This window comes from Apteryx mantelli, chromosome Z (assembly GCF_036417845.1).
Source record: "Apteryx mantelli isolate bAptMan1 chromosome Z, bAptMan1.hap1, whole genome shotgun sequence".
Lineage (NCBI taxonomy): Eukaryota > Metazoa > Chordata > Aves > Apterygiformes > Apterygidae > Apteryx > Apteryx mantelli.
This window is the reverse complement of record NC_090020.1, coordinates 73,761,932-73,778,505: the sequence shown is the minus strand read 5'-3', so window position 1 is coordinate 73,778,505 and position 16,574 is coordinate 73,761,932. Positions and strand designations below refer to the sequence as shown.

The 16,574-nt window shown below is 39.3% G+C and overlaps 1 protein-coding gene across 1 annotated transcript in view; it reads right to left on the bottom strand.

The window, feature by feature from the left end:
- Positions 1–12,211: 12,211 nt before the first annotated feature.
- The window catches only part of LMBRD2 (LMBR1 domain containing 2), a 32,355-nt gene continuing 27,992 nt past the window's right edge, over positions 12,212–16,574 (bottom strand). The window contains exon 19 of the mRNA XM_067315438.1: positions 12,212–16,338. Coding sequence (XP_067171539.1) covers positions 16,278–16,338 — 61 coding nt within the window. The 3' untranslated portion in view covers positions 12,212–16,277. The remainder of the gene's footprint in view (positions 16,339–16,574) is intronic.

Below are 16,574 nucleotides of genomic sequence, written 5' to 3'. Positions count from 1 at the left end.
TGCAGAGTCAAAGGCCCAGGGCCAGACCCCAAAACAGATTCATATGAAATGTAGGCATTTACCCTCCCCTCCAGCACCTAATCCTGCCATGGCGAAACCCCTGTGGCTTGTGACCACCAGAACCTGAGCATTCAACTGCCTTGAAAGTACCACTGTTTTAAGAGAGCTACCCTACTACCAAAATTTGATGAGAGAGAAACAGCAGGAGCCCAACCAGATGTACTTAGTGCCATTTTAGACACCTACGCTATGCCAGTTAGCTGCCTAGAGCTATTCAGAACCTACCTGTGCTCTCCTGGGTTATCAGCTGGTACCAGATGCTCGCATTTAGGCAACTGAGTTACCCTCTAGCTGTCCCTCCGCTAGACTTACAGCATGATAATAACATTTAAGGTTAAAAGTTAAGTTAAAAACCAGTTTGATGGGGTCAGCCCAAAGGTCTACTAGGCCCAATCTTTTAATCCCTATGTGGCCAGCAGCCACCAGTGGGAGTTTAAGTATGGGGCATGCCGAAAGAGTTATCCTCCCCCATATGCACCCCAGCGGTCAGCCATTTCCTGGCTTCCTGAGCTAGAAATCGCACCTGTGGAGCTATTCTTCATGAATTTCACTAGATCTGCTTAATTTGAGCACCTTAATATGCCTCTAGATTTTAGGTCCCCAGTAAAGTGCCTCTCTAAAAAAAAGTGCCTGTGTTCCCTGCCTAAGCAATGGAGACATGGAGGTGCCCTTGACACCCTCCAGGCAGCGGGTCCAAGGGATTGAGGTGTCCAGATCCCCCTAAACCTCCAAGGGAGGGAGGCTCTTGCAGTCATTCGTAATGCTCAGCAGAGGCATGGGGGACCTGCCACCACAGCTTGGAGCTCTGATCTGAGCCCACAGCTCTCGCAGGGCATTTACATGGGATAAAGATCAAGACATATTCCCTCTCTGCTACCTCCTAGCTCCCTGTAGTTTGGCTGTTGGGCTGCTTTTTCAGGTATCACCCACTGACGACCAGTCTGGGGCTGCTCTGCACCTATGAGAGGAAGCAGACCACAGAGGAAGGATAACAGCAACCTTGAGCCTCTAGCTACAGCTTGTGAACTTGTGTGGCTTTGAAAATGCTGACTAAAAGAAACTGCCAAACCCCAATTTCTCTGGGGTTTGGCAGCAGAGCCGGTGATCTGAGGATGTTACAGCCCTTGAGGCTCTGAGCCCATTTCCATTCTTGCAAATATCATGAACTCTTATGTAAGACTCTCACTTTGAGGTTACTGGCGGGGGGCAAGTCTACCACCAGGTTAGGAGAAGAAATATATCATGGACCTTCCCCTTCACAGGATATGCTTTTCATTGTAAATTAAGGAAAAAAAAGAACATTTGAAATTTTCGATGAAAAAGCTTTCAGCAGCATGGTTTCAGGTCAGTCAGAATGTTCCATTCTGGTAAAGCCAAAGTGCTTTGGCTCTTGTGTAGCTCTTACTGCATGTACATCACCAGCCAGTCATCCTTGCATGATGAAGCAGACAAGATGCTTCTCTTTCTCCCGCCTTAGCTTTTGATAAGCAAAAAAAAAAAACCAAAAAACTCCCCTACCCTAGCTCTAAAATTGTGATTTTTTTTCATGCTCCTGAACATAGAATGAAATAGATGATAGAATTCATGTCAGTAACAAAAATGATCACAATCCTAAGATTTCTTTTCTCTCACAAAGCAGTTTCAGAAATCAAGTTAAAGTTTTTTCTTACACTGTTCTGTGTTTTCCTGTTACGTGGGTCTTAAAGGCTTCAGCCAAACTGATCTTGCTTTAAAAGCCCTTTTTAAAAAAAATTCACATCAAGAAGACTGTGTAAAACCAATTCCATCTCTCTTCTATCCCGTGTTTTGCAAACCATTGAAGAAGCAAAAGGCATAGTGTTGATTGGATTATGCTGCAAGCAAAATTTCCTCATGCCTTTGACATACATATGATACATAGCTTGACTTGCTCCTTTGACTCTGGTCTGGCAGCATAATACTAGTGTTAGGAAAGATCCTGGGAAATGTGTTTGTGCGCTGAAAGCTTGGCTTAGTGCAGAATAATGCTGAAGAAAAAAAGAGCTGTTATTTGCTTTGCTGTTCCTTTCATAGCTACTGATGCCTAAAGCTTCCAAAATGTGGATTCTCTCTTTCATTGGTGAGTACTCAACTAGACAGGTGTGGGCTTGCATGGGACATATGCAACTTGAATATTTAAAGAAGGGCTCAATATGAGAGGATGCTTTATTTTCTGAGAGGGAGGCAAGAAATGCTGGGAAGTGTAATCATCTAGCCTTGTAATACAGTACTGCCATTACTAGTAACAGGCCATAAGCTTTGTACTGAGTTTGCAAGGCCTCAAGACAGAGGCTTTTCAGGCTTGCTTTGAACTTTTTTGAACATGCCTTTAGCTTTGTCTTACTTGGTTTACCTGTGACAGCAGTTTCTCTAATTGACAAGGTGTCTATGGCAAATTTGTTTATCTTTTTATCTTTGTGTGGTGCAACTGCAATTGCATACAGATAACCATAACAAGTAGTTATTTCATGTAGAAAGAGGTATTTACAATGCTAACACAATGATGTAGTGTAGAGGAATACAGGCCTGGTACAACTGCAGAGGCCTTGAGAAGTGGCACAGGATGCTGCACAGAGGAGTACAGGCATGGAATGATAAGAGCTGGGGCCCAGGACTGGCACTGGAGATGCGACAGCTATAAACACCTCACCAATGGTCAGTTAAAGAAATGCAGACCTGTACCTGGACAAAACTGGTTTTAGGGATAACAAAGAGAACACAGAAACAGTATTTAACATATATAAAAAGCATCATATAGAGTAAATTCAGATGAAACATGAAGCTGCAGACCAGTGAAGAAAGGTGTAAATGTGTTAGCAAACATATAAAAATGACCCTGTGTGGATCCTAGAGTGAGGAAGTAAGAAATCATTAACATCAATGTCATATTCTTCCCAGTGGAGGACTCTGGAGGCTGAGGACTTACAGTGTTATCCTCTCCAGAGGTCCAAAGCTACTGACTTTAAGACCCGGAGGAACAAAGAAAGGATGAGCATAACCCCAAGAAAAGGGATAGAAACTAAGTGTGTGTTACAGTTTTAATTCTATTATTACTATTATTGAGACTTTTTCTGTATAGAAGTATTTAAACTGCATTATTATTCTTTCTTTTTATGTAACAATTAGATTTGGACTAACAACTATTAGAGTCTTTAGATTTCAATTATACTAACAATAAATACTTGGCTTTCCTTATATACAACATGTGCTTCCTCTTTGCTCAAAAATAAGATTTTGAGCATAATAGAGGGGAGAGAAAGATGAACATGGAGGCTTCTTCAAATTCAGCTCCTCGCAAAGGGCCAAAAGGCACTCTGTAACACCACTTGTGCTCTTTTGGAGGCGTGTTACACGTCGCCTCCTGAGTGCTGCATTAACAGGAAGTTTTACTGTTATGTTCTCTGTGATTATTTTCACATCCCTGTGACCACACAGAATTGAGGTCTGTTCTTACTCTGGCAGTGAGAATGCTTTTTTGCTTTACCTTTTTCACTATTTCCTCTGGAATAGGGTGGTGGGTTTTTTCTTAGCTAGGAAGTTAGGCGGGTGATCTCTCTCTCTTCATATTTCCCTTAATTTACCAGACTGGGGGGTAGAGTTGTCTTTATGTATATCACTCACTTCACCACTGATAGCATATGGTGAAGAATGATGTTAAATGGAGGTGACAGCCTGTGTTGGTTTGCTCAGCAGATTTGGCATCAGTTTTTCAAATTTTCAGCAAAGATTCTCCTTACCAGCTTGTGATGAACTGTTCTGCATTTGTGCTGTGCTCTTGCCTTCAGCCCAGCAAGCTTTGCTCTCCCTCTGTTTGCCTTCTAGTTTATTAACTGTAGAAAAAAAAAGTACGTTAACCTCCACTACATGCACACAAGCTTTATGGAAACATATCCCAGGTCCTCTTGTCCAGCTGCAGGTTAGGTGGGAATGTCACCGGAGGAGGAGACCATTATTTCCAGGCTATGATTCATGACCCCATCTTGTTCTGATGTAGCACTAGCACACAAAGTGCAGAAGATACCTCCGTGGTTTGTATTGGAAGGAGTCGGGGGACACTGTGTGGTGGCACAGTTCTGAGGGCACATGCTGCAGAAGGTATCTGACGGGGAAATGCAGAGAAGCAGGCACACACAATGCTGCAGAAATGGCAACAGGATTCCCAACACTTTCTAGCTCCACAGACAGAGTTATGAAGAGTTACAGACCCTCCTTTGTTCCAAGACCTTCTCCACCAGTCACGTCTTAATTTCATTCCCTAGCAAAGTTCCTGCTGATTTTAGTGTGGTGCTAATGCACGAGGTTAAGCCTTATGCAATAGAGATGAGGTGTTCAGTAACCCTACTGTTCCCTGAAGTTAAAGTCACCTGATGACCACTAGTTCTCACTGTATGTCTCCACCAATGACGCCAATGTTGACTGTAACCCTGCCACAGTACAAACCTGACTAGTAGCAGTAACCAGAAAAGAGTAATTTATAGCATCAGTTCTGGGCTTCTGGAATGTGCCAGCATTTAAATTTTTGTAAAATATGTTTTATTCATGAAGACTTGTTCTTTTTAAAAACAAGTTGGTCAAATTGTCTTAAATGGATTTACACTGGTGAAAAATGTAATTTGCTTGGTTATTCATATAGCCAAACTACAGACACTCCTGTGTTTCTCCGATATACTGTTCCTGCATTTGAAGCCAGATAATGCTAACAAGAATTTGTTAGCATTATCTACCCAGAAATTGCATAATCTGGCATGTTTGTTATCTACAGGAGGAAGCTGCTATCTTCTGATGGATGAAACCTCACAAGTTTTTGTACAAACAGTCATGTGGTCCGGATGCCACCAAAGATGGCTGTTTTGATGATGCCAAGCAAGAAAAAAAAAAGCAATAACAACAGAAAGTAACTTAACACTTCTCAAAATAAAATAATTACAAGAATAATGTAAATCCTACATTGCTAATTATAATACTACTGTAAATACTATGCAAGCATTAGTAAAAGTGTTTAGTTCACCACTCATTGCCTCTGCCATGGGTAGAGGCTGCAGTGCTATGTTGCAGCCAGCGGTGCGGTACTTACTACAGCTTCCTGGAGTAAGAGGCTCTGCTGAGTGGCATTCACCTTGTATACAGTCCAGCTCTTCCTCTAACACAGCCTGATGTAGCTCCCTTCCTCCGCTAACGTAACACAGCCCTGTCAAGCCATCGCCAGCATGGCACTTAGCATCAGGAAAGAATGAGAGAGACGAGGCCTGGGACTACTTGCTGCCTTCAGCAATGTCCTGATGGAAATATGTGGCTAACTCATATGCCAAGTAAACACTCATGACTGCACCATAACCCCAGTGCCTGGCTGCCTGTAAAGAACCAGACCTCCTCTAGCCAAAGAAAGAAAGGGGGGCCAGGACCCTTGGAAGAATCAGAGCTCCAAGCTAATCTTGGAGGACTTGTGATTACATGGCACAAATCAGCGCCTGTTTCTCAGTTAGAGACAAAGCGACGGGACAAGTTGGGTAAATTGGGAGGATGAGGACATAAGATTCACCCCTCTAACAGTGGATCTCCCTGTGAGTTTTGGTTCTTGACATCCAGCTGTTCTCCGACTGTCACAACTTGGATCCAAATCAGAATAAACACTGAACTCTTTGCCTCCTTTTGCTGCAGGACTGTGAAAAGGCTGTTACTATGAAAAGTGTTACTCATTCCTCAGCAGGGCAGTTTTGAAGAAAAGGTAAATTTTAGTCTCCAAAGAGTCCAAAGGAAAAAGAAATGAAGGTTGAATTAAAGGTAGTATGTTAAAAATACCTTCCCTTTAAAAAAACTGTAAATATTATTTTGGTTAAAATAGGAGTTGTCCAATACTTACTGAGGCTCAAAGTTCTCTGGTGGCCAGGACTCAACTGATGAATATGAAGAAGTTTTTGCCAGCTACACAGAAGAGTGTGTGGAGGGCATGTACACAGTCTTGGTGATTTCATATGCATAATTCCTTAAGCAGTTTGGATTATTTGGAAAGACCACTAGCATTCCTCATGGTCCCAGATAGTGGCTTTTTAAATATTAGAATTTAAATAACAAAGTAAGGTTGTAAAAGTTATTCAGTGGAAGTTCTCTCCCCACTATGCATGTACTGTTCTTAACTATGTTAAGCCTAAGCAAAGCTGCTGCTGCAAGATAAAACAATCTTAGATAAACAGATGCATAGAATTAGGTTTTGCAGCACCTTGTTTAAGTCTAGGGACTTCCACAGTGGACCTTGTTCTTTGAACAAAATACAAAACTTTTCTAGGCATGATATTCAGGAGAGTCAGCATAGTTCTCAATTCATGGCAAATGCTCTAAAATAGGGCTAAGGCCCAAACTGAGGAATGTGGAAACAAGAGGAAGTGCAAAATGTCATGTTTCTCTTATTAAGATGGTATGAGGAGACGGTGTCACCTCAGCCTCAAGGTGTTGGATTTCTGTTCAGAATATCCCTGGTCAACAGTGCCAGAGTTCTTCTCTGAGTGGGGGGGAGTCTTCAGTCCCCTAATGTTCAGCCGAACAGTCAGTAATTGCACTGGGAAAACTGTTAGGTGACATAAAATTTCCTTTGCAAAGTGTACAAAGCAATTGAAATTTCTTGATTTTCTAGCCCTTTCCCAGGGACTTTTCTAATGCAGAAGTTTTGTGGAAAGAGACAATGTGTTGAGCTAGGGGATCCTGACATCTAACAGTTCTCAGAGTATCTCTGTTACAACCTGGATCTAAACCAGAACAAACAATGAACTCTTTCTGCCAGTGCTAAGAGCTCAATCCAGCCATTTGCTATTGAAGGTCTGCGGGGGGAAGTCATCTTGATCCTTTTGATGAATTCTGCTCCGGAGTCTTCCCCAAATCTTGCTCCAGTCATTGTAAAAACCGGTAGATTACTCTGGGGATAGGCTTTTCAACAGCTGTGGAAGATGAAAGGATCATTACATTGAGCTCAGAAATTTGGTGAGTTTGGAGCTAAGATGAAGAGCAAGCTTCTTCTTAAGTGCTTTGGCTAGCTTTTTTTTTTTTTTTTTTTTTTTTTGTCTACCAGCAAGATTTGTTCTCTAGAACTTTTCAAGACTGCCCATGATTTCCTGTGAGGCAGGACTTTGCTTTACTCGAATGATGAGGCTATTTCAGGCACTGCGATGCTTATCTTGTAACTCTGGTCTCTTGAAAAGCAACACATGGCTTCCTGTTGTCAAGAGCAAAGTGATAAGTAGTCCTGAAGAGTGTGCTGCGGTGCAGGATGGGAAGAGGCAGCTTTTAAGTAGGCCAGTCATACAAATGGCTGTCAAGGAGGCTGCTGAAACAAGATACATGCTTCTTCTATTTAAGGATGCTCTTAAAGTAACTCAGCCTTACAAGTATGAATTTCAGTGATAAAAAACACCAGGATATATATATTTTTTAAATCTAGAAGACCTAGTGATTTATTTATGTATTAACTTTTTACAGTTTATGATATTCTTTTCAGCAGGTGAAGAGGTGCTGTTCTTGATAAACAGTGATTGAATATTTGATTCCATTGCAGCAGCATTTCAGCAGATTAACAGCTGCTTAAATAGGAAGCAAGTCCATTCGATTTTCTGGAAGTGCTTTTGAGCCTTTATTTTTAGCTCTAGCTCTGTTCCAAACCACTCAGAACTGACAAAAGAGGAAGCACTGACCAAAATTCACACTGCTTTCCTCCCTTTGGCAGGGGGCTCCCACCTCCGTGGAACACACCCTGCCTGCCCACCGGCATCCCTGGGCCTGCAGATTCCAGGCCTGTTCTTCTGTACAGGTTTGGCCGTCCCTTTATAACATGTCATCAGCCAAACCTCCATAGTCTCTGCAGTGTTTATTTGCACAGAGCTGACAAAATTTGGGGTGTTTTATACAGATGCTTTATGCATTAGTCTAGGAAGTCTGACTTCAAATGCCTATGTCTTCCCAACCCACCACTGAAACTGTCTCTGTAAGGTGATGCAAGATACTTAAGATGTTTTATTTTGATGCTCTGAACTGCACGCTCTCTTTCTCTCTCTCTCTCCTCCAACCCACCTACCTCCCTATTCTTACTGTGCAGGGAGCTTAGTCTCTTAACTTCAGTCCTTGAGCTGTGCTTAGGTTAGATGCCTAAAGTATGGAAAGGCAAAAGCTGCAGTGTGTTTGCAGAGTATTCAGTCCAGTAAGGGCTTTTAGGAGTCACTAAGTGACATATTCTAAACTGGCTGTCAGCATGTTGCTATCAGACTTCCTACAGAAAATTCTAGGTGAGGTTGCGAGCAGCAAAAGGTGTAAACTTACCCAGGGAGTAGGCAGACCTCACACTTTGCTCATCACCGCCACTCCAATGCTCTCCTACGCATTGCTCTGCCTCTCAACCCACTTCCTCTCTGTCCCATCTCTCTGTCCTTGGTTCACCTTGCCTCATTCCTTTCCCCCCCGCTACGGTACAAGTTGCCTTGATGGCTTGCCTGGTGCACACTTCGAATGGGGACCACGCAGTGCTGCCTTCCAGCGATAGCCTCTTGCAATAGCCTTGCTAGTTGTTTACGAAACCTGTGCAACCTGGTGTTGCTTGCTCATCGAAACACGTCGTGGGGTGGTGCACTTCTTTTGCATCTTCCTATTGATTCCCATACGTTTAAAAACAACCTCCTCCAAAAAACAAAACAAGAAAAACCCAAACAAACAAGCTAGGTGTTCTTTACAGGAGTACTAGTGCTTGTGAAAGGAGCCAGTGTCTGAGGGACAACACTAACACAGAACACAAAACTTCTGAGCAGGGTCCTGCCTCTGTGAAGTTTACTTAGAACAGATGACCTTTCCTAACCTTTGGAAACCATTTATGCATTTGACTGTGAATTGCTCAGCTATAAATGCTCACTTGAATTTCAAAGGTGTAGCAGGTTTCCACAGAGCATATCCAGGCAGTGTCTCAGTTACACCTTTGATTTTATGTTGACTGAGCTACTCAAACACACACCTTTAACCAGACAAGCTATTTTTGTGGAAGGAACACAAGAGCTTTTTTTAGTGTTTATTTGTAACCCACACTCATAAAACCACTCTAATACCTGACCTCTGATTCTGAGTTGAGTCTTTCATTGGAGCTCAGGTCCACCTAACCCAAGCGAAGAAAAATTCTCTTCCAGTCTGAGTCTGGCCATGACCAACTTTGGCTTCTTGATAAATCTCTCTCTCAAAAAAAAGTGAAGGCAGTGTTGTGTAATGAACCAAAGCACAACAAGATGATCCAAGAGATATGACATGCTTATGAAAAGAATGAGGCAAGATTTTTATCATAGTATGCAGAACAGAGCCTGGGATGAACAAGCAACACTGTGGCAGGCACACTGTGGCACACTGCAGGCAGAGGTGAAGTGAGAAGGGCAGAGGAGGTTAATCCACAACCCAGATAATTTGCAGCCAGATAGTCAAATGCTATTTCAAAAAACTTAAAAATTCACTGAGCAGACAAGGTAGTTGCATTAGCAACCACTGAGGATTAAACAAAAGAAATTATACTTCTCTCTTAAAAGTACACATCTGAAACAATGAATACTGGAAAGTTAAGGTTCAGTACTGGGCAGCTACCATCCTCTGAACTCTATACTTTAATGCTTAGTATCAACAGCTACTTATCACAGTAAGTCTGGAGGAAGTGTGTGGTTAGTTAGCTATGTTGAAAGTGATTCACTTTAATAGCCAAATTGTCTTTGAGGGGAAAAAATAAATAATTAAAACCATGCACAAAAGACCATTTTGCTACTCCTCTTCTGTCAATAAAATAATGCTACATACTGGATTATGATAATAGATGAGATGGCTCAGTTTGATCCACTGAGCTTTCAGCTACTGGTCTTTACGAACATCTACATGCATCATTCATTTACTAAATTATTTCTGAAGCCACATATATAAAAATGCCTACCAGAAGGATCTAGATAAAAGGCACTTGTAGTGCAGCAAGAACAGGGGGGAGCATGGATGGCTGTTCTAGAAGGGGTGTGCCAGGAGGGGTCTTTATAAAGTTTTGAGTCATTCCTACTACAGTGATGGCAAAGACTGGTCTTCTTGAATAAGCAATATGTTTTCTACCACTTAATCTGCAGCTGCTGTTTTAAGTAAGCATAGCATAGCAGAAAACAACAACAAATCAGATATAGTAGTCACCCAATCTCAACTGTTAGGAATATTCTGATGTGCTAAAAAGATGAACTATTACTTGTTCTAGGATATGGCTTTTCTACCTACTACATCCAGAGATGATTCTTTATCTTAAGAGAAATAACACTTCTTCAGAAAAAAAAAACAAAAAAAAAACTTGTGCTGCCGTAGTAGCTGTATAGAGATGATAAAATATTTTAATTTAAAATACGTTTTCTCTTTTTAATTCCTCTGCCTTATTTTTGTTTTTTTTTTTCCTTGAGAGTTAGGGGACACCAAAATGATAGACAGGAAAGCAGCAAAAGAAGAGATAAGAGTTTACTCCCTACTTGCTTTTGCCTGTCCCTTCATAGCAGTAGTGGGAAGAGTCTCTCGCCTCTGCTGTCACTGAGAGCCTGCTACACCCAGAAGGAATTCTGTTCCAGTCACAGTCCAACCGCCTATGGAAAAGGAAGGAGGTGCGTAGCAGCCCTACCCTCTGCCCCACCTTTTCCCCCAAGACACCGGGACCTAGTCAGTCGCGGGAGCGCACACTGGTTCCTTACGTGGTTCTCCCCAGGTGCCATGGGAAGCGTCCATCTCCAGGAGGCCCAGCCGCGCCGCTCTGCCTCCCCACGTTGACACGACGTGCACCCCACCGTCAGAAAGGGACCGGCCCAAAGCGCGGCTCTGAGTCCCACTCCCTGCTCTGACAGGGAAACGGCTGGGTAGGCAGGTTTCCTCTCAGCTTCTCTTTTTCAATCTGTTTTAAATAAGATGCAAAAAGGTGACCAAAACATTGTTGAGTATTATCTTTTAAAGTAAACTTCTGATTTCTGCAGGGAAAAAAAGAAATAGGTTGAATTTGTCGGAAAGATTAGTATCAAAAACATTTCAGAGAAGTCTGAATGTCTAAAATACACCAGGGAAAAATATATTGCAGAAATGATTTATTTCATGCCAACTCTTTTACTAGATATTTAAACATACATTTCAAAAATATATCCAGTACATCAATAATTTAGAACACTACACAGAAAAATTTATAACTCAGTGAATTTCAAAACAAGGTATTATGCACAGACATACTTGTATCATAAGGCAAAAGAAGCTAGTCTATCCATCAGCAGCACTCCTATGGACTATCCTTGATACACACTGGAGAATGAAGATCTTCTATTACTAAACCTATACTTACAAATAAATTCCCTTATCTTCCGTATACCTCCATAGAAATTTCAGGTATTTCTACAGAAAATAAAGAATTTCTATAGAATTTGAGAGAAATGCTAAGCTATCACTCTCAAACTGTTATAATTTATAGGAATGTGTCAAATATAACATTATCCTGAAGAAATAACTGAAGCTGCATATTATTATTGCCTGCCCATTACAACGGAAATACAAAAAGATAAACTTTTAAGCATGCTGAGGAATACATTCTAGTGCATTTTAACAGAAACAAGAATAAACCTGATTGGGCTTACAGTATGACTGAAACTGAATCTAATGCAACATAATCAATGATAGCAATTAATACATTAAAAAGGGATCTAGTTCAAAGTGCTATTTTGCTGGGAATGCTGGGTTGCTATTAACATAACAAAATAGCGTAGGAGTGTCTTAACTTCAGACTAGACTAAATTAGAGGCACAGCTAATATTAGCAGAGAACTGTTGTGAAATAGTACCTACACCTGTAGAGCTCGTTAGAGGAAGAAGAATGTAAAAATCTCAAAGTTTAGGTTTTACAAATAAATTACTCTGTAAAAAATCATCATTTTCTGAATTTCAAAGAAAAATTAAAAGTTAGGAGACAATATATACCACAAATAGTGTTTTTGTTAACGATTAAAGTGTTTACATTTGAATGTCATGAATAGGTCAGATTTCTTTAAGAAGCCTCATAAAAATTTTTACTTCATAAAGTGATCTCTATTTGGTATTGTAAATGCCCCTCAGATTGCAAGCAATTAACAACAATAATGAAAATTGGAACAAAATAATGTATTTTTCATATAACAATTACATTATTTCAAGATAAATGTAATAAAGTACAAATTATCGTTACAGTAAATCAGAGTAACCACTTTTTTAAATCCTTCACACATAAAAATCATTGTCACGGTTAAGTTTTAAAATTGCAAGAACAAATATTGAAAAGATAGCAGCTTTCCCCCATTCCTACTAACACTGTTAGCAATAACTTAATTTACAAGGGTTTGATTGCAAAACAAAGGCAGATTATATACTGTGATTTTTCCAGTAGTGTCATTTACAGCAGTATAAAGTTGGCTGGTTTTTAATACATTTTGTACCTAAATAATAAAATACCTCACAGTTCTCCCAAAGCGTCACTACCAGCACACAGTAAAAAGAAGCTTCAACTTCTTTTACTTTCCCTCATATAGAGACTCCCTCACTTTACTTCACTGCTGAGAGCTGCACCTCACTTCAGTAAAGTGCAGAGGTCTCATTTCCCAATAGAGATATTGGAATATGTATATTTTTAAATGCCTGAAAACACAGAACTCCAAATCTAGCAGAAACTTAAGATTGACTAGAGCTTTTTTGCTACCCATACTTTTAAGAAACCTGCTCTGCACTGACATTATTAAAGCAGCTACCATTTTCATTCTCACTTTTCAAAGCTCATTACAATTTGCATGGATTCTTGGCACTGGTTTAAATACCTGATATGAGGATATTCAAACATTTGTATTAAGCTTAGGGTTTTGTTTTGTTTTGTTTTTTAATTTTTTTTGTGTTCACAGCTTAAGAGGAAACAGTGTGATAACAATGATGAAATGGAAGTATACCTGAACTGTTCAGTAACTCAAGAAGTGAAATTTAAATAAAGATATAACTGTCACTCTTTAGTTACAAATAAATATGACCATATACTGGCAGAATAAATATGCTAACATTCAGTTTCCAAAAGCACAGTAGCAAGACAGTTATATTTTAAATCACCTAATCTGGAGCATCAAATGTGTTGCAAGAACATCATTAGTCCATAGTGCAGTTTCTGCTTAAACACAAAGCTTTTTTTTTTTTTTTTTTATTAAGCTGAGGTACTGTTAAGAGTAGAGCCACAGCAGCAAAGAACTCAGCAAGAGTTACCAGAATCAGGCTGTGAAGTGGGGTAAATCCTCAGGCACTTAACCTCCAAGCAAGTTCTCCATTATTTATACAAGCAGTAACAAAACTAGTTTAAAGCTAGCTCTACTACACAGCAAATGCTGTGCAAACAAACCCTTTATTTCTCCAATGTTCTTTTATAGTTTTGCCCTCTATTTCTTTTTTGAAAATTTTCCAGACTTATATTCATAGGAACTCACAATTATTTTTAAACACACTTTAGATTAATTAGCCCACTAAATTGCACTTAATTAGAGCAAGGGTAACTGTTAGTCAGCACTGAACACTATAGGGGAAACCTTGGCTTCACTATCAATTCCTTAGTTAAACTCCCAGTATCCAGGAAACATGTGAAGTTGGGAACTCCAAGCAGTATCCAGGGCAGACCTCTTGAGAGACTTTAGGGGCTCCACTTCCCATGCTTTCCAAGAGGTGCCATTGCTTACTTCATTACTACACTGCAGCATCAAAAAAGGTCCGTAGATTCCCACTTCAATTAGGCAGGAATTTCTGTATCAGCAACTGAAATTCCATTGCCATTAATTTATACTATCAACTCCTCAAACGACTGTATTCCAACGAAAATTATACAGAGGGCTTACACCAGGGACTAGTTAGCTTTCGCACATAAAATCCTAACCAAGTCTCCATTGAAAATTCTGTTAGCGACCATTCCACTGCTTTCTGAGAGCGCAGAAATCAGTCCCCGCTAAGGCTCCAGCCAACTCTCTGAAGTCACCAGCAGTTAGGTAAGACACTTCACACGCATTCAGAAAAACAAACATTGCTTCTGGGATGCTCCATTCGCACTGAATTAGATCCCTTTATAGTGACGTTTCAGGTGTTAAATGAAGAACTTGCACCTTATTTCATCTGAAGAATTTTACAAAGAAGCTTTTGGGCAAGTGAGATATTTGTAAGTTTTAAAAACAGAAATATCAAGTACATTCACATGGATGTCCAAGAATATACATAAACTGAGTAACCCTATTCAGTTAAGGCTGAATTCAGGATATTTTTTTCTAAATATATCTAATAAAAATTAAATGTGTTAACATAATGTTGCTAAAGAACAGCCTGCATAAAAATATTTCTCATTTTTTCACCTTCCAGTCCCTGATGCAGCCATGAGATTTTGATGAAACTTTCAGAATACACAAAAAAACGCAAACTAGAGAAGTCACCTCTTACAGGTATTTTGGAAATTGCATGTGCTTGGACAAACATGGGCATAGCTGTCATTCACTGTATTCACCTAAGAACAGAACAGACAGTTATTTAATGTCTGCCCATTTATTAATACAATTACTTCTACACAAGTAGGCAAATTTTTCTCCTTCATAGTAACAATTCAGTGCTCTAAAACAGGCAGATCAAATATCATTACCATACTAAATACCACTAATGTATTAAATCAGAGGAGGTAGTTAGAATCCGTTAACGCTTACTGCAAAAAACAAAGACTACTTTTAAGAATTAGTAGAACATCTCATTCATGAAGATTTTCAGAATAACCCATTCCTAGCTGCTTAAAGAGCTGCCTGTCTTTTAAGCATGATAAAAAATTTATGATAGAAACTACTTCTCTTTCAGTTTTCAACATCACTTTGCAATAAGCATATAAGAAAACTCCCAAGTGGTAAAAACGTAAGACAAACTGCAATAAAGCAATAAAGCAACATTTTAAGTTAATCAAGTTTCCCAAGATATCATGATTATGACTACATCTTTTACCTTATGATTAAATTTGAAAATTCATTCAGCTAACTGCAGTTTAAAAATATATCTACACCACTGAAATTAATTTAAAACATTTTATACCATTAATAATTGGCATTTTTGAATGGCATTTAAACGAGTAAGCATTTATTCTTTTTGCAACAACTTACTGTAAAATACAGGCACCTTAAAAACAGATACATAATGCAACCAGGGCAGTAGGGACATTAGAAATCAAGTCACCAGAAATCAAGTTTACAAATCAAGTCATGCTATATAGTTCCCTTCTTCTAAAGAAATACTCTAAAATTTTAAACCGTGCCTGAAACATGTGCAAATTGTAAAGTTTCAGCATTTAATTCAATTTTCACATTACATTTCTTTTACAGCTACAAAACCATTAATGTGCTAAGATTTTCAACTTTTATACCTGTAAAAACCTTAAGCAGGCATCATACTTGGATAATGTATTCTTGCTATTGCACTTATGGTCATATGACAGTGATACTGAAACTCAGGTCCATATTCAATTATTTACATGCTAAAACCATTTATCTGCATATGGTATTGGAAAAGAAAAGATTACCTTTCATGACTGATACACATCGCTCCAAAATTTATGCCAGCACATTTTATGAAGAACAGCCAGCCATTCAAACTTTCTGCTTATACAGGATCCGATTCAAAGGCTGCTGAAGCCAAAAGAAGCCTTAATTTAATTCACTAGATTGTGGACTAGGCATAAAGTTCAAATAGAAAAATTTTAGAAAGTGTTGACTATAATAATTGATATAACTGCACTTTGGCTGCATTAAGATGCTCTCTCTCTGTTTAGAAAAAAAAAATCCTTCCAAAATCCTCTTCCTAAAACTTGTATGTTACAATTCAAGTTGAGCCTTATGTACATTTATCAAGTTTATTCTGTAGTAATTTAATTGATTAGTTTTCTCCTTTTGGTCATGACACAAAAGCCCACATTGATGCATAACAGTATCTACAATAGAAGGAGCATAATCTTGACATAAGTGGTAGAGCTATCATACAGGTGCATTTCCAAAACATAGTTGGTCCTTCATATTCTCTCTTTAAATGGAAATGGTCTTTTCTAGTTCAGTGATATATCACAAATACAGTATTTTCCAATCAATGAGTAGGAAATAGATTTCCACTGAATTTTCTTTAGCTTTGAGGAGTTTAGACATCATCAAATATTCTGCTTCGAGACATTGACAAGTATCTTCCACCAGGCTGGTACCTGTATAATGGATGTTAAAAAAGAAAGAAAAAAATGTCACAGAAAACCAATGAATAAAGATCTGTGAAATCATATGATCCCCATTGCACTCTATACCCAATAGGTCTCTATGAATTATAGGATCTGAAATTCTACTGAGTTACTCTTTTCATGAGAATTTGTTAGGTGGTCATTAAATTAAATCTCATGCGACCAACAGAAACAGTGACATGAATACAGGGAGTCTTAAGAAACTT